At 48.8% G+C, this 22490-nt stretch overlaps 1 protein-coding gene across 1 annotated transcript in view; it reads left to right on the top strand.

The window, feature by feature from the left end:
* LOC119966620 (myosin-7-like) overlaps positions 1 to 22490 on the top strand; it is a 176052-nt gene that overhangs the window by 139435 nt on the left and 14127 nt on the right. The window contains exons 33-39 of the mRNA XM_038798621.1: positions 2060 to 2409; positions 5233 to 5357; positions 10783 to 10898; positions 12446 to 12638; positions 15363 to 15566; positions 18460 to 18585; positions 21206 to 21376. Of these exons, the coding sequence (XP_038654549.1) occupies positions 2060 to 2409; positions 5233 to 5357; positions 10783 to 10898; positions 12446 to 12638; positions 15363 to 15566; positions 18460 to 18585; positions 21206 to 21376 (1285 nt within the window). The remainder of the gene's footprint in view (positions 1 to 2059; positions 2410 to 5232; positions 5358 to 10782; positions 10899 to 12445; positions 12639 to 15362; positions 15567 to 18459; positions 18586 to 21205; positions 21377 to 22490) is intronic.

The raw sequence follows: 22490 nt of genomic DNA, 5'->3' as shown, positions 1-22490 counted from the left end.
GTACACAGCCATAAATAATAATAATGGCTTATTGTCACAAGTAGGCTTCAATGAAGTTACTGTGAAAAGCCCCGAGTCACCACATTCCGGCGCCTGTTCGGGGAGGCCGGTGCGGGAATTGAACCCGTGCTGCTGGCCTTGTTCTGCATTACAAGCCAGCTGTTTAGCCCACTGTGCTAAAACAGCCCCTAAATACATACAAACCTATGTACAGATGTACATGCAAACCTGTGGACACAGCTATACATCCAAACATATGTACATACAAACACACAAGCACACATACAAACATGCATGCACACAACATATGCTGGAGAATGAAAGGTTTAGTGAGAGGGAAGAACTAAGGAAGATCAATATTAGTAGAGAAATGGTGCTGGGAAGATTGATGGGATTGAAGGTGGATAAATCCCCATGGCCTGAGAATCTGTGTCCCAGACTGCTTAAGGACATGGCTCTGGAAATAGTGGATGCATTGGTGGTCATCTTCCAGGATTCTATAGACTCTGGAAATGTCCCTGCAGATTGGAGGGTAGCTCACGTCACTCCGATATTCAAAAAGGGAGGTAGAGAGAAAGCAGGGAATTATAGGCCAGTAAGCTTAACATCGGTAGTGGGGAAAATGCTTGAATCCATTATCAAGGACTTTATAGCGGAACATCTAGAAAGCAGTGGCAGGATCAGTTAGAGTCAGCATGGATTTATGAAGGGAAAATCATGCTTGACAAACCTGTTGGAATTCTTTGAAGATATAACCAGTCCAATCGACAAGGGTGAACCAGTCGATGTGGTATATTTGGACTTTCAGATGGCTTTGACAAAGTCCCTCATAAGAGATTATTGTGCAAAATTAAAGCGCATTAAATACAACACTAAGTAATCCTTAAGCTGTCCTTTTAACATCCATAAGACTTAAAAAAGAACTTTTAACAGAAGCACGTCAGGTTAAAGTCACTACTGAGAGCAGTTATTGGTTTTAAATCACCAAAGGATCGATTTACAGTCTAGATTACAGAGAGAGAGAGACTAATACACCTTCTGGCTGTGACTGCAGCTATCCAGCTCTGAAAACAAAACTAAAACACACCCTGCAGCAAACAGCCTAAAACAAAAGTAAAAAGCTGACAGACAGCCCAGCTCCACCCACACTCTGACATCACCGATAAACACCCATTTCTTAAAGGGGCATTTCTTAAAGGGACATTTCTTAAAGGTACTCTCAAATGACACAATGCATTTAGATCTTTTCTTAAATAAGGTGATCAAAACTGTACACGGTACTCCAGATGTGGTCTAACCAATGGTCCATACAACAGTGATGTGGAGATGCCGGCGTTGGACTGGGGTGAGCACAGTAAGAAGTCTTACAACACAAGTTTAAAGTCCAACATGTTTGTTTCAAACAATAGCTTTCAGAGCTAGGAGGAAGGAGCAGTGCTCCGAAAGCTATTGTTTGAAACAAACATGTTGGACTTTAACCTGGTGTTGTAAGACTTCTTACCATACAACAGTAGCAAGACACCCCTACTTTTATATTCCACACCCCTTGCAATAAACACCAACACTTAATTTGCCTCTCTAATCTCATGCCGCACCCTCATGTACATGACTCATGTACCAGGATACCCAGATTCCTCTGTACCTCAGAATTCTGCAATCTATCTGCATTTAAATCATTTGCTGCTTTTCCATTCATCCTTGCCAAAGTGAACCCGTTCAGATTTCCCACATTAAAATTCATTATAGTGCCATGGGATCCTGACATCCACTGGAAAGGGCAAATGAGGCCTTGGTTTAATGTCTGATTCAGTAGGTGGCACTTTGGGGTAGTGCAGCAAGCCCTCAGTACTGCACTGGGAGTGTTTGTCTGGATTATATGTTCAAATCTCTGGAGTGGGCTTGAACCCTGTTATTCCAATGGCCCACAGCAGGACAACACAGCATCAGCAGTCAGTGCTGAGCTAAGCAAGCGTCGCCCAGCGCAGACCAGGAGTGGACGGTGTCCATTTTTCTCTGGGAACGGTCCCTTTCATGTTGTTTGTGTTCCCCCTCCCCTCAGGAAGAAGCTGGCGGCCCAACTTCAAGAGGCAGAGGAGAAGGCGGAGGCAGTGAGCAGCAAGTGCGCCTCGGTGGAGAAAGTGAAGAACCGGCTTCAGGCCGAGGTGCAGGACCTGAACGCTGAAGTCGAGAGGTCACACGCTGCCTCGGTTATCCTCGAAAGGAAGCAGCAGAACTTCGACAAGATCCTAAACGAGTGGAGAGTAAAACTGGAGCAGTCACAGGAAGAGCTGGAAATGACGCAGAGAGAGACGCGGGCGATAAGCACACAGCTGCTGAAAATCCAAAACGCCTTTGATGAGTCAGTGGATTTGAATGAGGGACTGAAAAAGGAGAACAAACATCTGCTGGGTAAGAGGCAGCCACACATCACTTGACAGCGGAGGCCAGAATTGGACCGTGGCACAGTGGTTAGCACTGCTGCCTCACAGCGTCAGGGACCCGGGTTCAATTCCAGCCTCGGGTGACAGTCTGTGTGGAGTCTGCACTTTCTCCCCGTGTGTGCGTGGGTTTCCTCCGGATGCTCTGGTTTCCTCCCACAGTCCAAAGATGAGCAGGTTAGGTGGATTGGGCGTGATAAATTGCCCCTTAGTGTCCAGGGCCATGCATGGTGGGTTATGGAGATCGGGGGGAGTGGACCTACGTAGCGTGCTCTTCCAGGGAGTCGGTGCATACATGATGGGCCAAATGGCCTCCATCTACACTGTTGGGATTCGATGAAAACAGGGGTATTGTCAAAAACCCCAGCTATTTGTAAAAGGAGACAGCGTGGATTGATCGTTGAATGAGACCTTCCATCTGGGGAGGGAGGAACATGAGGAGATGATTCAGCTCCCTCCCCTCCAGTCCTTCCCGACATCACGCCTGGGTGGCCCAGCTCCTATTCGAAGCCCATGCCCCCTAGCTCAGGATACTCTTCCTTTCTGAACAGATCACAGTTGTCTCTCAGTCTGTCCTTCAAAGAGAGGCGAGAATCTCTCGTCATGTTTGTTGAGATCTGGAAGGCGCTGGCTGCCTGAAAGCGGGGTGGAGGCAGATTCAACAGGAAGTTTCAAAGAGAAATTGGATAAATACTTGAGGAGGAAACATTTTTTTAAAAATAATCTTTATTAGTGTCACAAGTAGGCTTACATTAACATTGCAATGAAGTTACTGTTAAAAGCCCCTAGTCGCACACTCTGGCGCCTGTTTGGGTACACAGAGGGAGAATTCAGAATGTCCAATTCACCTAAAAGCACGTCTTTCACGACTTGTGGGAGGAAACCGGAGCACCCGGAGGAAATCATGCAGACTGCGCACAGTGACCAAAGCGGGAATTGAACCTGGGACCCTGGAGCTGTGAAGCAACAGTGTTACCTACTGAGCTACCGTGCTTTCCAGGGTTAGAAGGAAACAGCAGGGGAGTGGGAATCTAGCTCAGTGGGCTAAACAGCTGGTTTGTGATGCAGAACAAGGTGAGCAGCATGGGTTCAATTCTCGTACCGGCTGAGAATTCTGAATTCTCCCTCTGTGTACCCGAGCAGACGCCGGAATGTGGCGACTAGGGCTTTTCACAGTAACTTCATACCTGTGACAATAAAATGTTCTTAATAATTGATTAACTCTTTCAAAGAGCTGGTGCAGGCTTGAGGGCTGAATGGTCTCCTCCTGCATTGTAAGGTTCTATGAATTTGTCCTTTGTGTTCAGAGCACAGTTGATGAGAAATGTTAGGATATTCCAAATCTTAGAAGGGAAACTTGAAACACCTGCTCTCAACTTTATCTTTGCAAGTTGGGATAATGTGAGGAATGATGTGAGCCCCAGGGAAGGAAGTCCCAGACATCTTTATGATGATGTTAAACAAAATAGATGTTTATTAAACAATGAAACACACAAGAATGTCAAGTATAAATACACTTAGCTAAGTCAATGGCTGTACCTAGTATCACTAAATCTGTACCTGTATCTGCCTAATTTCAGAGCTAATCCTCCCCAAAGAATATCTATGAGGGTTTTACAAATTATAGGCAAAATCCAGCAATAGTTACCACACCAGGCACTTGTATTTTTCTCAGGGTTGCTTCTGACGTAGGGCAGAACAACTGGTTATTCAAATGTCATTTCTACGGATACCACTTGCTGGGATTTTCTATACGTTTTTCTCAAAATAGCTTACGTGCATTGGTTGAAATTGCTGCTGATATACCGTGTCCCCTTTTGATCTTTCTTTATCTGGACTAACCTCCTCAAAAGTCACTCTTAATTACCTGCATTCCGTGAGTCCGCGTTTTAGAACGTAATTGTACAGTTCACACTTCATCTCCGCCTTTGAGCTTCTATCCCCTTACTCAAAACCCCTTGACATAAAATAAAATGAATGAATATGAAAATCACTTACTGTCACAAGTAAGCTTCAAATGAAGTTACTGTGAAAAGCCCCTAGTCGCCACATTCCGGCACCTGTTCGGGGAGGCTGGTACGGGAATTGAACCCGCGCTGCTGGCCTGCCTTGGTCTGCTTTCAAAGCCAACGATTTAGCTCTGTGCTGACATTCTATTCTCCGCGTTGCCTAACTTGCCTTCGTTAAACATCTGTTTACAGTATTGCGAGGCTTATCAACATACCAAAAGCACTAGTTTCATAAACCAAGCCAAACCGCCTCTACCTTTACACAGTTTCCATTTATAAATAGTTTTTTAAAAAAAATACAACCAGCAGATCATATTCCCAATTAGAAGGGAGGCAGTGACGTAGCGATATTGTTGCTGTAACAGTAATCCAGAGAAATCCTCTGGAGAACCGTATTCAAATCCCACCATGGCGGATGCTGGGATTTGGATTCAATAAAAATCTGCAATTAGACGGCTAAAGATGACCATGAAACCATTGCACCATTGGTTCACTAATGTTCTTTTGGGAAGGAAATCTGCCATCCATATCCGATCTGGTCCACATGTGACTCCAAACCCACAGCGACGTCGTTGACTCTTAACTTCCCTCTGAAATGGCCGAGCAAACCACGGAGTTCAAGGGCAATTAGGGATGGGCAACAAATGCTGGCCCAGTGATGCCCTCACCCCATGAACGGAGTTTAAAAAAGATTTCCTTGATTTTTCATATCACTGTGATTTCCTGACATTTTTTGCTGTTAAAACTTTGTGTTTGCTTATTCCGCATTCTCTCTTTCAAAATAGAGGACATCGTTTCCTTAACAGATCAGCTGAATGAAGCCGCTCAAAACAGTCACGAAACAGACAAGATTAGAAAACGACTTCAAGAGGAACTGACTCAGCTGGAGGCCTCAATGGAAGACCTTCAGGTATTTTATTTAATAATAATCTTTATTAGTGTTACAAGTAGGCTTACATCAACACTGCAAGGAGGTTACTGTGAAAATCCCCTAGTCGCCACATTCCGGCGCCTGTTCAGGTACACGGAGGGAGAATTCAGAATGTCCAATTCACCTAACGCACGTCTTTCGGGGCTTGTGGGAGGAAACCGGAGCGCTCGCAGGAAACCCACGCAGACACGGGGAGAACGTGGAGACTCTGCACAGACAGTGACTCAAGCCGGGAATCGAACCTGCGACGCTGGTGCTGTGAAGCAACAGCATTAACCACTATGTTACCGTGCCGCCCAACGCTTACCAGGTTCGCTGCTCAAAGCAGATGTTGCTGTGAATGAGCAAGGCAGACACATGCGACGTACCGGCCGCCCCACCCACCGCAACGACGCTATGGCGGAGACGCGGACAGTGGAGAACTCCATTGACCTTGGGCGGATGCGGCCGGAGAATCCCGCCCTGTTACTCTGAGACTTCAGGGATCGAGGTGGAAAGAACCCTGGAGGGTGGCCTAGTGGTTAGCACAACCGCCTCACGGCGCTGAGGACCCAGGTTCGATCCCGGCTCTGGGTCACTGTCCGTGTGGAGTTTGCACGTTCTCCCCGTGTCTGTGTGGGTTTCGCCCCCACAACCCAAAAATGTGCAGAGTAGGCGGATTGGCCACGCTAAATTGCCCCTTAATTGGAAAAAATAATTGGCTAATCTAAATTTTAAAAAAAAAAGAACCCTGGAGGATGTGGGTGCCCTTGGCTCCTCTGATAACCTGTTGGATTTTTGCAACAGGAATTTTCATGGGAGCCACTGTCACCGTTCAACTTCATTGACCAATCCTGCACCACAATTCAGAGCATTACTGCCCAATATCTTGTCAAGCAATAACAATACCAAAAGCATTACCCAGTGGTGATACAGACCTCATGTTGTGTTTATCACCCGTTGGTATCTTACACCTGCTGCTTGTGTCCTGTATTTATGGGAGGTGGTCTGAGAGACACTTCATCAAGATGAGGCTAACCAAGTATATGAATGTGCAAAATGTCATCTTCCAGTAAAATCCCTGTGCGCCTTGTTTCAGAGAACACAACAAAGCTGCAATCTCTCCGATGACCTTGCTATAAACCTCCGACCCTCTGAACGAGCATCCCTAGGCTCAGTCCTTGGAGACTAAGGGGAAATTTAGCATGATCAATCCACTTAACCTGCACATCTTTGGACTGGGGGAGGAAACCAGTGTGAGCTTGAAAATCTCAGCAGGTCCAGCAACATCTGTAGGGAGACAAAAGAGCTAACGTTTCGAGTCAAGTTTGACGAAGGGTCATGTGGACTCGAAACGTTAGCTCTTTTCTCTCCCTCCAGATGCTGCCACACCTGCTGAGATTTTCCAGCATTTTCTCTTTTGGTTTCAGATTCCGGCATCCCTTTTATCCAGAGGGATCTCGGTGTCTTTGTTCATGAATGGCAGATACAGCAAGTAATTAAAAAGGCAAATGGAATGTTAGTGTTTATTGCAAAAGGACTGGAGTATAAAAGTGGAGATGTGTTGTTGTAATTGTATAGGGTGATGGTGAGACCACATCTGGAGTATGGAGTCCAGTTTGGGTCTCCTTCTTTTATAGAACCATTGAATTTACAGTGCAGAAGATTTGAGGAAGGATGTGGTGGCATTGGAGGCAGTTCAGAGGAGGTTCATCAGATTGATTCTGGGGATGAAAGGGTTGACGTATGAGAACATAAGAACATAAGAACTAGGAGCAGGAGTAGGCCATCTGGCCCCTCGAGCCTGCTCAGCCATTCAATGAGATCATGGCTGATCTTTTGTGGACTCAGCTCCACTTTCCGGCCCGAACACCATAACCCTTAATCCCTTTATTCTTCAAAAAACTATCTATCTTTATCTTAAAATATTTAATGAAGGAGCCTCAACTGCTTCACTGGCAAGGAATTCCATAGATTCACAACCCTTTGGGTGAAGAAGTTCCTCCTAAACTCAGTCCTAAATCTACTTCCCCTTATTTTGAGGCTATGCCCCCTAGTTCTGCTTTCACCCACCAGTGGAAACAACCTGCCCGCATCTATCCTATCTATTCCCTTCATAATTTTATATGTTTCTATAAGATCCCCCCTCATCCTTCTAAATTCCAACGAGTACAGTCCCAGTCTACTCAATCTCTCCTCGTAATCCAACCCCTTCAGCTCTGGGATTAACCTAGTGAATCTCCTCTGCACACCCTCCAGTGCCAGTACGTCCTTTCTCGGGTAAGGAGACCAAAACTGAACGCAATACTCCAGGTGTGGCCTCACTAACCCCTTATACAATTGCAGCATAACCTCCCTAGTCTTAAACTCCATCCCTCTAGCAATGAAGGACAAAATTCCATTTGCTTTCTTAATCACCTATTGCACTTGTAAACCAACTTTTTGCGACTCATGCACTAGCACACCCAGGTATCTCTGCACAGCAGCATGTTTTAATATTTTATCATTTAAATAATAATCCCTTTTGCTGTTATTCCTACCAAAATGGATAACCTCACATTTGTCAACATTGTATTCCATCTGCCAGACCCTAGCCCATTCACTTAACCTATCCAAATCCCTCTGCAGACTTCCAGTATCCTCTGCACTTTTTGCTTTAAACAGTTTGGGCTTGTACTCGCTGGAGTTTAGAAGAAAGAGGGGGGATCTGACCGAGGTACATAAAATATTAAAAGGGATTGATAAAGTAAATGTAGACAAAATGTTCCCCCTGTGGGGCAATCTAGAACGAGAGGTCACAGATATACGTTGAGAGGCGGTAGATTTAAAACTGAGATGAGAACTACTTCTCGCAGAGGGGGGTGAATTTGTGGAACTCGCTGCCCCATAGTGCGGTGGAGTCTGAATCATTAAATAGCTCCAAGGAGATTGATATATTGCTGATACAAAAAGGGGTTAAAAGGATATGGGGAACAGGCAGGGAGGTGGATTTGAGACCTGGAAGAAATCAGCCATGATCTGAATGAATGGCGGAGCAGGCTCGAATTGCCCACTTCTGCTCCTAATTCCTATGGGCGCGATTCTCCGCACTCACGACGGGGCGGAGAATAGCGGGCGGCGCAAATTTTTACGGCGACGCTGGTCCGACGCCCTCCCGCTATTCTCCCCCCCCTCCCCACGCCCACCCCCCGACACGAATCGCTGCTCGCCGTTTTTTTACTGCGAGCAACGATTCTCCCCTGGCCTTTACGGCCGTTTTCACGATTTTTAATACACCTGCTATACCAGTTCGTGAAAATGGCCGCAAAGTGCCGTTCTGCACAACCATGCCACCGATTGGCACGGCCGCACCACGGGTGGCATGGGCCCGCGATCGGTGGGCACCGATCGCGGGCAGCGGGTCCGATTCCCGCGCACTATTTCTCCCTCCGCCGCCCCGCAGGATAAGTCCGCGGGGCGGCTGAGGGGCATTACGGACCGCGCATGCACGGGTCTGACGCATATGCGCGGATGACGTCATCCGCGCATGTGCGGGTTGGAGTCGTCCAGTCCGCGCATGCGCGGCTGACGTCATCATATGCGTCAGCCGTCACTAACTTTGGCGCGCGGGCTTAGCGACATTCGTTAAGCCCGCGATGCCGGAGTTCACAGGGCCGCGATGCTAGCCCCGACCAGGGAGCAGAATCGGGTCCCGGGAGGGGGCGCGGAGGCTGCTGTGAAACACGGCCGGTTTCGTGGCAGCCTTCACGACTCTCCGCCTTTGCGGAGAATTGCTCCTTATGTTCCTAGTTTCCTACGGAGCCCACGCAGACATTGGGAGAAAGTGCAAACTCCACACAGTCACCCAAGGCCGGAATCGAGCCTGGTCCCTGGTGTTGTGAGGCAGCAGTTCTAACCACTGTGCTACTATGCTGCTCACAAACCAACATTTCCGAAACTAACATAATTTATGGGTTGTCTGAGTTTCAGATAGATCGACAGAGACTGGGAAGGACAGGTCGTTTCAGACAGTGAGGTGGTGGGGCGGAGAGTGCGGGAGGTCCGGGCTGGAGAAGCTCTGGGTGTTGATTTGATTCACTGTTCTCTCAATCACTGAAGTTTCCAAACTGGAGTCACTCATTAATGACATTTGTTATTCATGGGGCTGGTTTAGCACAGGGCTGAGGCTGGTTTAGCACAGGGCTAAAGAGCTGGCTTTTAAAGCAGACCAAGGCAGGCCAGCAGCACGGTTCAATTCCCGTACCAGCCTTCCCGAACAGGCGCCGGAATGTGGTGACTAGGGGCTTTTCACAGTAACTTCATTGAGGCCTACTCGTGACAATAAGAAATTTTCATTTCATTTTATGGATGTGGGCGTCGCTGGTTAGGTCAGTATTTATTGCCCGTCCCTAGTTGCCCTTCAGAAGGTGATGGTGAGCTGCCTTCTTGAACCACTGCAGTCCCTGAGGTGTAGGTACATCCACCGTGCTGTTAATAATAATAATAATAATTGCTTATTGTCACGAGTAGGCTTCAGTGAAGTTACTGTGAAAAGCCCCTAGTTGCCACATTCTGGTGCCTGTTCGGGGAGGCTGGTACGGGAATTGAACCCGTGCTGCTGGCCTTGTTCTGCATTACAAGCCAGCTGTTTAGCCCACTGTGCTAATCCAGCTGTTAGGGAGGGAGTTACAGGATTTTGGCCGAGTGACAGTGAAGGAACGACGATATAAGTCAGGATGGTGAGTGGCTTGGAGGGGAACCTCCAGGTGGTAGCGTACCCGGTTATATACTGCCCGTTGTCTGGGTGGTAGCGGCCCCGGTTATCTGTTGCCCGTGTTCTGGGTGGTAGAGGTTGAGGGTTTGGAAGGTGCTGTCGAAGGAGCTTTGGTGACTTCCTGCTGTGCATCTTGCCTTCTCTCACAGTGGGAGGTCCAGCTGCTGTTTCAGATGCCAGAATGTTTAGCCTTGTGAATCTAATAAGGGTTTCAAATTACCATGGTAACCACAAGTTGTATGTTTGTCGGTTTTTAATTTAACACTTCATAAATATTGAAAAATAATTCAAGCAATGCAAATAATCATGGAAACTTTACGGAATCCCAGACAGGAACTGTTGGATATTTGACAGAGCCCAGGAGTTTGAATACAGATTAGACATAATGGATGCTGGAACAGGTTTGAAGGGCTGAATGGCTTCTTCCTGTTGCGAGGTTTGACGGGAGAGGGGAATTAGGAATGACGGGGCGTTGGTGACGGAGCTCAATTTCCTTCCAAAAATGTAAATAAGTGAATTACATTGACAATCCGGAAAGAATTGCAGTAGTTCAGAGCCTCCTGTTTCATCCTCGTCTCATTCGTTCTCTGTGACCGCTCTCGGTCACAATATTCACCAGCATCTTCCCATCCACGCCTGAAACTGGTCGCCTTCTCTTTTGTTGCAAATTAGAGTGAGATGAAGACTGCAGAGAACAAGAACGGCCGCCTGCAGCAGGATCTGACTCAGCTGCAGAGCGAGAGTGAGAAAAAACTGAAAGAGAAGGATGAAGAGATGGTCACGCTGAGGTAAGAGCACTGAGGCGGCTAACCTCTTGGTGCGGGGGGGGGGGGGTGAGGTTAACCCTGTGTGTGGGGTGGGGGGGGGGTGGAGTGCGCTAATGCGCGGCTGCAGCTCGTCAGCCCCTCAAATGCCAATCCCGACCCCGGCTAATCCAACAGCGTTTTCCATTGAATCGGTCGTGTTCCACGTGCCGTCGGTGATGCCCCTCGACATCTGGTGTTTTGCTGTCGTGGAACTCCACGACTCCTGCCCTGGCGTCAACACTTAGTCTCAGGAACGGCCAATCCGGCATCTTATTTAAGAAAGGATATTAATGTGTGAGAAGCAGTTCAGGGCAGGGTCTCGACTGACGCCTGGGATGGTGTGGTTATTTTATGAGGAAAGATTGGACAGGCAGGGCCTGTATCCATTGGAGTTTAGAAGATTGAGAGGTGATCCAATTGGAATCTGTATCATCCTGAGGAGACTTGACAGGGTGAGTGAGGAGAGGATGTTTCCCCGTGTGGGAAACACTAGAACTAGCAGGCACAGTTTCAAAATAAGGGGCCTCCCATTTCAAGACTGAGATGTAAACACATTTTTTTCAGAGAGCCATGAATCTTTTCCCAGAGAAGGGTGGAGTCTGAGTTAATGAGTATTATTAAGGCTGAGGTAGATAGACTCTCCACCAACTAGAGAGTGGCACAGTGGTTAGCACTGCTGCCTCACTGCTCCAGGGACCCGGGTTCAGTTCCGGCCTTGGGTCACTATCTGTGCGGAGTCTGCACGTTCTCCCCGTGTCTGCGTGGGTTTCCTCCGGGTGCTTCGGTTTCCTCCCACAGTACAAATGTGTGCAGGTTAGGTGGATTGGCCGTGATAAATTGCCCCCCCCCCCCCCCCCCCGAGTGTCCAAAGATGTGCAGGTTAGGTGGAGTTAGAGGGACAGGGCGGGGGAGTGGGACTAGATAGGGTGCTCTTTCAGAGGGTCGCTGCAGACTCGATGGGCCGAGTGGCCTCCTTCTGCACTGTATTGGATTGGATTTGTTTATTGTCACGTGTACCGAGGTACAGTGAAAACTATTTTTCTGCGAGCAGCTCAACAGATCATTCAGTACATGGGAAGAAAAGGGGAATTAAACAAAATTCAAGAAAATACATAATAGGGAGCTTTAGAATTAATTTTTAAAAAATTAGAATGAGTATAAGTTAAGTAAAAAGTGGATCTGTTGGGGAGGGCTCGCAGAGAGTCGACCCGCTCCAGCGCCACCTTGAAAGATTCTAGGGATTCTATGATGTCAAAATTATCAGTGGGAATGTGAGTTTGAGGCCACGATCAAATCAGCTGTGATATTATTGAATGGCGGAGCAGGCTTGAGTGGCCCAATGGCCCAGCCTCCTCCTAATTTATACATTTGTACATCAGGAAACCCGTGAGGCTGGGTGTGAGCCTGGTTTACACAGCACAATATTCCACTCTCCACTGGGAGAATCCAGCCGGATGTGAATCCAGTGTCTACCTAATCCCACACTCTGTGCCCCTCCACCCATGTTAAATTCACTGCTGCCCTTTCAGACGGAGCCAGCAGCGCACAATTGACATCCTGCAAACCGACCTGGAGACGGAAATAAAGAGTAAAAACGAAGCCCTCCGAATCCAGAAGAAAATGGAGAATGACCTCAACGAGATGGAGCAGCAAATGAGTGAAGCGATTCGGCGTCACAGTGAGGCTCAGAGAGCCGTTCGTAACTTACTCTCCAAAACAAAAGTGAGTCTCCTTCCTTGTTAACGGGAGCACAAGTGGCGGCGGCACAGTAGCACAGTGGTTAGCACTGTGGCTCCACAGCGCCAGGGTCCCAGGTTCGATTCCCCGCTGGGTCACTGTCTGCGTGGAGTCTGCACGTTCTCCCCGTGTCTGCATGGGTTTCCTCCGGGTGCTCCGGTTTCCTCCCACAGTCCAAAGACGTGCAGGTTAGGTGGATTGGTCATGCTAAATTGCCCTTAGTGTCCTCAAAGGTTGGGAGAGGTTATTGGGTTACGGGGATAGGGTGGAAGTGAGGGCTTAAGTGGGTAGGTGCAGACTCGATGGGCCGAATGGCCTCCTTCTGCACTGTATGTTCTATGTTAAAGCTATTCTTCAAACTCTCCGTGTCCCTCACACTCACTGTCCCCTCACACTCCCTCCGTGTCCCTCACACTCACTGTGTCCCCTCACGCTCACTCCGTGTCCCCTCACGCTCACTCCGTGTCCCCTCACGCTCACTCCGTGTCCCCTAACGCTCACTCTGTCCCCTCACGCTCACTCCGTGTCCCTCACACTCACTGTCCCCTCACACTCCCTCCGTGTCCCTCATGCTCACTCCGTGTCCCCTCACGCTCACTCTGTCCCCTCACGCTCACTCCGTGTCCCCTCACGCTCACTCCGTGTCCCCTCACGCTCACTCTGTCCCCTCACACTCACTCCGTGTCCCCTCACATTCACTCCGTCTCCTCACACTCACTCCGTCCCGTCCCCTCACACTCACTCCGTCCCCTCACACTCACTCCGTGTCCCTCACACTCACTCTGTCCCCTCACACTCACTCTGTCCCCTCACACTCTCTGTCCCCTCACACTCACTCCGTCCCCTCACACTCACTCTGTCCCCTCACACTCACTCTGTCCCCTCACACTCTCTGTCCCCTCACACTCACTCCGTGTCCCCTCACACTCACTCCGTGTCCCCTCACACTCACTCCGTGTCCCCTCACACTGTCCCCTCACACTCACTCCGTGTCCCTCACACTCACTCCGTGTCCCTCACACTCACTGTCCCCTCACACTCACTCCGTGTCCCCTCACACTCACTCCGTGTCCCCTCACATTCACTCCGTCTCCTCACACTCACTCCGTCCCGTCCCCTCACACTCACTCCGTCCCCTCACACTCACTCCGTCCCCTCACACTCACTCCGTCCCCTCACACTCACTCTGTCCCCTCACACTCACTCTGTCCCCTCACACTCTCTGTCCTCTCACACTCACTCCGTGTCCTCTCACACTCACTCCGTGTCCCCTCACACTCACTCTGTCCCCTCACACTCACTCTGTCCCCTCACACTCACTCTGTCCCCTCACACTCACTCCGTGTCCCTCACACTCACTCCGTGTCCCTCACACTCACTGTCCCCTCACACTCACTCCGTGTCCCTCACACTCACTGTCCCCTCATACTCACTCCGTGTCCCTCACACTCACTCCGTGTCCCTCACACTCACTGTCCCCTCACACTCCCTCCGTGTCCCTCACACTCACTCCGTGTCCCCTCACACTCACTCTGTCCCCTCACAATCACTCCGTGTCCCCTCACTCTCACTCCGTGTCCCTCACGCACATTCTGTGTCCCTCACTCTCACTCCGTATCCCCTCACAATCACTCCATGTCCCCTCACACTCACTCCATATCCCCTCACAATCACTCCGTGTCCCCTCACAATCACTCCGTGTCCCTCACACTCACTCCGTGTCCCTCACACTCACTGTCCCCTCATACTCACTCCGTGTCCCTCACACTCACTCCGTGTCCCTCACACTCACTGTCCCCTCACACTCCCTCCGTGTCCCTCACACTCACTCCGTGTCCCCTCACACTCACTCTGTCCCCTCACAATCACTCCGTGTCCCCTCACTCTCACTCCGTGTCCCCTCACAATCACTCCATGTCCCCTCACACTCACTCCATATCCCCTCACAATCACTCCGTGTCCCCTCACAATCACTCCGTGTCCCCTCACAATCACTCCGTGTCCCCTCACACTCACTCCATGTCCCTCACACTCACTGTGAGTCCAGCGTCTCTCAGTCTTTGATCTCTGTTCCATTTCTGCTCCTCTGGTGGCTTTTGACACACCTGAGGTTAGGTGGAGAGTCGTGGGAGGGAGCTCATGAGCATGAGTCCTGATGGGCTGAATGGCCTCATTCTGCACTGTCCAATATACCAATCATGTGTGGGACTGATCGGTCAGTTCTTTCAGATAGCAGTCTCTTTTTACAATTTATAATTCATAACATTTTATTCAGCTCGCTGGAAATAATGATGGCAGGTATCACTGAACCTACACAATGAAACTGCAACAAGACAATATAATTAGAATACTTCACTTTACCAGGGCTGCACGGTGGTGCAGAGGTTAGCACTGCTGCCTCACGGCGCTGAGGACCCGGGTTCGATCCCAGCCCTGGGTCACTGCCCGTGTGGAGTTTGCCTTCCCGTGTCTGAATGGGTCTCAACCCCACAACCCAAAAAGATGCACAGGGTGAGTGGATTGGCCACGCTAAATTGCCCCTTGATTGGCAAAAAGAAGAATTGGGGCACTCCAAATTTATTTAAAAAAGGAATACTTCTCTCTGGAACCTGGCGCTGGGAGAATGTGTGGAATTGGGAAGTGTGATTGGCTAGTGTGAATTGACCATATTAACTGTAACCGTGCCCGATGTTAACCATTCTTTGCCAGGACCTGCAGGCTCAGCTGGAGACCACTGCCCAGCAGAACGAGCAACTGAAGGAGGAATTGAACGTGGCCAGTCGACGTGGAGCCATCCTGAACTCAGAGCTGGAGACTCTCCGCAGCTCACTGGAGACCGCCGACCGGAATTGTAAAACGGCGGAAAAGGAACTGCAGGAGGCTAGGGACAAGATGGAATTGATTCTCTCTCAGGTACCCTAGGCGGCTCCGGGTTCAAGGTGCTGAGCGTTAAATGTCCAGGCCTGTAACTTCCTTCAGACACTCCATCCACTTGTATAAATGAGCAACGCTGGAGTGCTGAAAGATTGAGTCGTAACTTTGTCAATCCCGAGATCTCGGGAGGGATTGTCCAGATAGAGTGTGGAGCAGGGAATGGGGGCCTGAAGTGCCGGAGCTCTATCACAACCTGTGCTCCCTCTGAAAGGGTTCCTTCAGGTAACTTAGAAATAGTTCTTCACTGTCTTCCTCAATGCCTCCAAACAGAGGTGCTGTGGATCAGTAGCTATCTCTCCTGCCTCTGGGTTCGAGGCCCACTCCAGGACTTGTCGGCTACAACATAAACATTCCAACGCTCAGTTCAAACAAGGGTGAATAATCAGCCTGCTAATCCTTCCAAACCTCCCCACAAATAAGTGTGCGTGTGAAGTTACAAAACAAACACATTCCTGTTTAATTTGATCCAGAGGCCTAAACAAAATCATTATAAATCGGGGCTTCTTTTCCATTTAGTCTCAGCTCTCCGTGAACAACTCATTGTGTCTTTCCCAGAGCATCAGACTCTTTAGATCTCTCGCTGCTAATTATTTACTCAGGCAATCCAGAACCTTCTCTGCTTTAAACAATTCTCCACACTTCCCAAAGAAGTACTTCATCCGTCCTCTGGAAGAGCCCAATTAAGGAATATTGTTTGGAATTTCCAACCGTGTACAGAGAACCCCCGCTGTAAGGCAATGTGGTAAACACCACTAGTGATATATTGTATGTATTACGGCCCTGTCCGTATATTACAGGTACAACGGTAAATCCCTGCCTGCTGACTCTGCCTAGCAGGCCGCGTATAAAAGTGTGTGCTTTCCTGGGCTGCCTCCAGGGGCTGGTTTAACACACTGGGCTAAATCGCTGGCAGTTAAAGCAGACCAAGGTAGGCCAGCAGCACGGTTCGATTCCCGTACCAGCCTCCCCGAACAGGTGCCGGAATGTGGCGACTAGGGGCTTTTCACAGTAACTTCATTGAAGCCTACTTGTGACAATCAGCGATTTTCATTTCATTTATTCATTTCATTCTGGTTCCAGCTGCAGGAGGCACAACATCTTGTGCAATAAAACCTCGATTATCGTCTCGTGGTAATTGACGGTACATCAGGCGGGTGATTGGAATTCCGGTGAACGCCATTTCTCTGGAACTTCCGCTGACATTAAGACGGAATGTCAGCAGAATCCCGTGGCTATATCCCTGCGATTATCCGAAATGGAATCCGGGTTCGGGGCCGACCGTTCACAGCCGAATTGTGCTCCAATCAGCATTTGGTGTTTGAGTTTGTGTGGGGGTTTCTTCAAAAGATTGGTTTACTTTCTCTACCCCCACCCCTTGTACTCCCAGGGTCAGCCAGATGGGCTGTCACCGGACTGGAGAGGGGGGCAGAGGAAATCCACCAGGATGTTGCCTGGGCTGGAGCGTATCAGCTAGGAGGTGAGGCTGGTTAACCTGGAGTTGTTCTCCTTCAAGCAGAGAAGGCTGAGAGGGACCTGATTGAGATGCACAAAATTATGAGGGATCAGGTAGATAGGAAAGAACTATTCCCCTTGGTAGAGGGGTCCAGGGGGCATAGCTTTAGGCTAAGCGGCAGGAAATTTGGCGGGGATTTGAGGAAAACCTTTGTCACGCAGAGGGGTGGGAATCTGGAACTCACTGCCTGAGAGGTATAGGTGGGAACCCGCCCAACATTTAAGAAGTATTTAGGGGCGGCTCGGTGGCACAGTGGTTAGCACTGCTGCCTCACGGCGCTGAGAACCTGGGTTCGATCCGGGCCCCAGGTCACTGTCCGTGTGGAGTTTGCACATTCTCCCTGTGTCTGCGTGGGTCTCACCCCCACAACCCGGTTGTACGGGCAGCACGGTAGCATGGTGGTTAGCATAAATGCTTCACAGCTCCAGGGTTCCAGGTTCGATTCCCGGCTGGGTCACTGTCTGTGTGGAGTCTGCACGTCCTCCCCGTGTGTGCGTGGGTTTCCTCCGGGTGCTCCGGTTTCCTCCCACAGTCCAAAGATGTGCAGGTTAGGTGGATTGGCCATGCTAAATTGCCCGTAGTGTCCTAAAAAGTAAGGTTAAGGGGGTTGGGTTACGGGTATAGGGTGGATACGTGGGTTTGAGTAGGGTGATCATTGCTCGGCACAACATCGAGGGCCGAAGGGCCTGTTCTGTGCTGTACTGTTCTATGTTCTAACCCAAAGATGTGCAGGGTAGGTGGATTAGCTAATGTTCCCCGTAATTGGAAAATTAAAAAAAAAGAAACATTTAGATGTTTAGAAACGTCATAACATACAAGGCTACGGGCCAAGTGGGGCCAAGTACTGGAAAATGGGATTAGAATAGATAGGTGCTTGATGGCCGGCGCAGACACGATGGGCCGAAGGGCCTCTTTAGTGCTGTAAAAGTCTCTGATTCAATGAGCAGCACTCTTGTCGCTGAATCAGAAGGTTGTGGGTTCAAGACCTGCTCCAGGTGTTAGGTACACAAATCAAGGCTGACAAGTGGGTGATGTACCGAGGGAGTGCAGCACTGCCTTTCAGCGACAATAAACCCAGACCCCCCATCTGACCTCACAGGTGTGTAAAAGATCCTGGGGCATCATTCGCAGAAGATCAGGGCAGATCTCCCTGCTATCCCAACCAATACCAAACATTATCAGAACAGATTATGTATCTAATTGCTGTTGTGGAATCTCGCTGCGAGTCTATAAGGTCTCCCATTTCCCTACATTACGACAGTGACTGCATTTCATCAGATTGGCTGGAAAGTACTTTGGGATTTTCTGAGGTTGCAAGAGTTGTCGTATTAATTCAAACTGTCTCCTTTCCACACCCAGAACATAAACCTTCTAAACCAGAAGAAAAAGTATGAATATGACATTGAACAACTGAATCAACAAGTTGAGAAATTGGTGCAGGAATTCCGGGCAGAAGCAGAAAACAGCAGGAAAGCGAAGAATGAGGTAAACTCTCCTCCATCTCCCCGTTCCACAACTTAATCCCCAGGCTGGACCTGACGTTGATTAAAATTGGGTTAGTAAGTGGCAAGTACAATTCGTGCTGCACAATGATCATCTTGTCATGATATTCAATGGCATTATCGTGCTGAATTTTTTAAATATTCGTTCATAGATACATAGAAGATAGGAGTAAGATGAGCTAATCCCGCTTTCCCCCATATTTGATCCCCTTTTCCCTAAATGCTATATCTAACTGCTTCTTGAAAACATACAATGTTTTGAACTCAACTACTTCCTGTGGTAATGAATTCCAGTCTCACCACTCTCTGGATGAAGAAATTTCTCCTCATCTCTGTCCTAAATGGTCCACCCTGTATCCTCAGACTGTGCCCCCTGGTTCTGGCCATTCCCACCATTGGGAACATCCTTCCTGCATCTACCCTGTCCAGCCCTGTTAGTTTCTCTGAGACCCCTCCCAGGAATCAGTCGAGTAAACCTTCGCTGCACTCACTCTATAGCTAGGACATCCTTCCTCAGACAAGGAGACCAAAACTGCGCATAATATTCCAGGTGTGGCCTCACCAAGGCCCTGTATAATTGCAGCAAGACATCCCTACTCCTGTACTCGAATCCCCTCCCAATGAAGGCTGGCATACCATTAGCCTTCTTCCCCACCTACTGCACCTGCATGCTTACCTTCAGCGATCAGTGCATGAGGACACCTCGTTGCACATTTCCCTATCCTAATTTATGGCCATTAGGATAATAGAATCATAGAATTTACAGTGCAGAAGGAGGTCATTCGGCCTATCGAGTCTGCACCGGCCATCGGAAAGAGCACCCTTCCCGAGCCCACACCTCCACCCTATCCCCATAACCCCAGTTAACCTTTTTGGACACTAAGGGCAATTTAGCATGGCCAATCTACCTAACCTGCACATCTTTGTGGGAGGAAACTGGAGCACCCGGAGGAAACCCACGCAGACAAGGGGAGAATGTGCAGACTCCGCACAGACTGAGACCCAAGCTGGGAATCGAACCTGGGACCCTGGCGCTGTGAACCCAATAGTCTGCCTTCTTGCTTTGGCTACCCAAGTGGATAACCTCGCATTATACTGCATCTGCCATTCATTTGCCCACTCACTCAACTTGAACAAATCACACTGAAGGATCTCTGCATCCTCCTCACAGCTCACCCTCCCACACAACTTGGTGCCATTTGAAAAGTTGGAGATACGACACTTTGTTCCTTCAGCTAAATCATTGGAGCGTGGGCAGTGCAGGCTGGGCCAGCATTTATTGTCCATCCCTAATCGCCCTTGAACCATTTGTTAGGCCATTTCAAAGGACACTGAAAACCCGACCACATTGCAGTCATCAGAACTGCAATGATTCCCTTCCCTAAAGGACATTAGTGAACTAGATAGGTTTTTATGACGAGCAACAATAGTTTCATGGCCATTATCAGATTTCTAATTCCAGATTTTTGATTGAATTCAAATTTCACCATCATGCCCACATCTCTAACCCAGTGAAAATATCACTAAATCATTGCCTCCCTCACAATCAACATCCTGGGGGTTACCATTGACCGGAAACTGAACTGGACTAGCTATCTAAATACTGTGGCTACCAGAGCAGGTCAAAAGCTGAGAATTCTTCCTGACACCCCCAAAGTCTGTCCACCATGTACAACATGTAAAAAGCTCGACGTCATCCGGGACATCTTGAACCAGTACAGTCTATCTATTATAGGTACACTCAAAAACCTATGATGTGGAGATGCCGGCGTTGGACTGGGGTGAGTACAGTAAGAAGTCTTACAACACCAGGTTAAAGTCCAACAGGTTTGTTTAGAATCACTAGCTTTAGGAGCACTGCTCCTTCACCTCATTCACCTGGTATGCATCCCATCCACCACCTTCAACATTCACTCCCTTCACCAGTGATGCACGGTGGTAGCCGTGTGTACCATCCACAAGATGCACTGCAGTAATTCACCAAGGGTCCTTAGACAGCACATTCCTAACCTGTGTCCTCCCCCACACATAAAAGGACAAGAGCAGCAGATACCTGGGAACACGACCACCTGGAGGTTTCCCTCAAGTTATTGACCATCCTGACTTGGAAATATCTTGCCGTCCTTTACTGTCACTGAGTCAACATCTGGAACTCCCTCACTGACAGCTATGGTGGGTGTACCTATAATAGATAGACTGTAGTGGTTCAAGATGGTGGCTCACCACCACCTTCTCTAGGGCAATTAGGGATGGGCAACAAATGTTGATCTTGCCAATGACATTAGATCTGATGAACAAACAAAATATAAATTAAAAGAAGATTTTAGTTGTATAACCCACTGTTCAAGGAATTGTTCTTGCTGAACATGGCGAAATCTCGTGGTCCGGGTTGGGCAAACAAATCTCCCCGTCTCTCTGTCTTGTCTTGATAGTTTGATACATGCGGAATTGTGCCAAGTAATGCTGCCGAGTGGAATATTTGAGTAGTAATAATTGCTTCATGTACACCACAGGGTGTCTCAGTTCCCCACCCCCACCCTGACTCTGTGAGTAAGATGGCCAGTTCGGGAAGGTGCTGAATGCAGATGTTTCTCATTGTTCAGGTCACAGCGCTGACCGAGAAAGTGAAGAAAGAACAGGAAGTCAACATGAATCTGGAACATGCCAAAAAGAACCTGGAACTGACGGCCAAAGACTTGCAGGAACGCCTGGACGAGGCTGAGATCGGAGCAGTGAAGAGCAGCAAGAAGCAGCTGCACAAGATGCAGACACAGGTGAGACGTCAGAACTGAATAACTAGCAATGTGCCAGCAAGGAAACCAAGCCCGAAAACATGAATCTCAAAAACCAATGATGTGGAGATGCCGGCGTTGGACTGGGGTGAGCACAGTAAGAAGCCTTACAACACCAGGTTAAAGTCCAACAGGTTTGTTTAGAATCACTAGCTTTAGGAGCACTGCTCCTTCACCTCATTCACCTAGTATGCAGGTACAGCAAGTAATCAGGAAGGCAATTGGAATGTTGGTCTAATGGCAAGGAGGATGTGGGAAAATCTTGCTCCATCTGGACAGGGAATTGGTGAGGCCACATCGAGAGTACTATGCAGAGTTTTAGTCTCCTTGCGGAAGGACGGATAAACTTGCATTGGAAGCAGTTCAGAGAAGGTTCACTAGGCTCTCATGAGGAAAGGTTGAACAGGTTGGGCCGATACACATTGGAGTTTAGAAGAATGAGAGGTGATATTATTGAAACATATAAGATTCTGAGGTGGCTTGACAGGGTGGATGCTAAGAGGATGTTTCCCCTTGTGCGGGGAGAACTGTTACGGATTTATTACAGATTGAGAGAGGATGAACTCAAAGGGTTAGTTTATTTGCGCACACAAGGGGGAGGCAGTGGCATAGAGGTATTGTCATTGAACTAATAATCCAGATTCCGTGACCTGGGTTTGAATCCCACCACAGCAGATGGCAAAATTTTAATTCAGGAAATTTCAAATTTCCATTGTCGATCGTTGTAAAAACCCATCTGGTTCAGGATGGCCCAGTGGGTTAGCACTGCTGCCTACGGCGCTGAGGACCCGAGTTTGATCCTGGCCCCAGGTCACTGTCCGTGTGGAGTTTGCACATTCTCCCCGTGTCTGCGTGGGTTTCAGCCCCAAAACCCACAAATGTACAGGTTAGGTGGATTGGCCACGCTAATTGCCTCTTTAGGGGCTGTTTAGCACAGGGCTAATTCGCTGGTTTTGAAAGCAGACCAAGCAGGCCAGCAGCACGGTTCGATTTCCGTAACAGCGCCGGAATGTGGCGACTAGGGGCTTTTCACAGTAACTTCATTTGAAGCCTACTCGTGACAATAAGCTATTTTCATTTCATTTCTTAATTGGGA

Source organism: Scyliorhinus canicula, chromosome 5, assembly GCF_902713615.1.
Source record: "Scyliorhinus canicula chromosome 5, sScyCan1.1, whole genome shotgun sequence".
In the NCBI taxonomy this organism is placed as follows: Eukaryota; Metazoa; Chordata; class Chondrichthyes; order Carcharhiniformes; family Scyliorhinidae; genus Scyliorhinus; species Scyliorhinus canicula.
The sequence above is the reverse complement of the archived record's forward strand: the minus strand, read 5'-3'. Positions and strand labels throughout refer to the sequence as shown.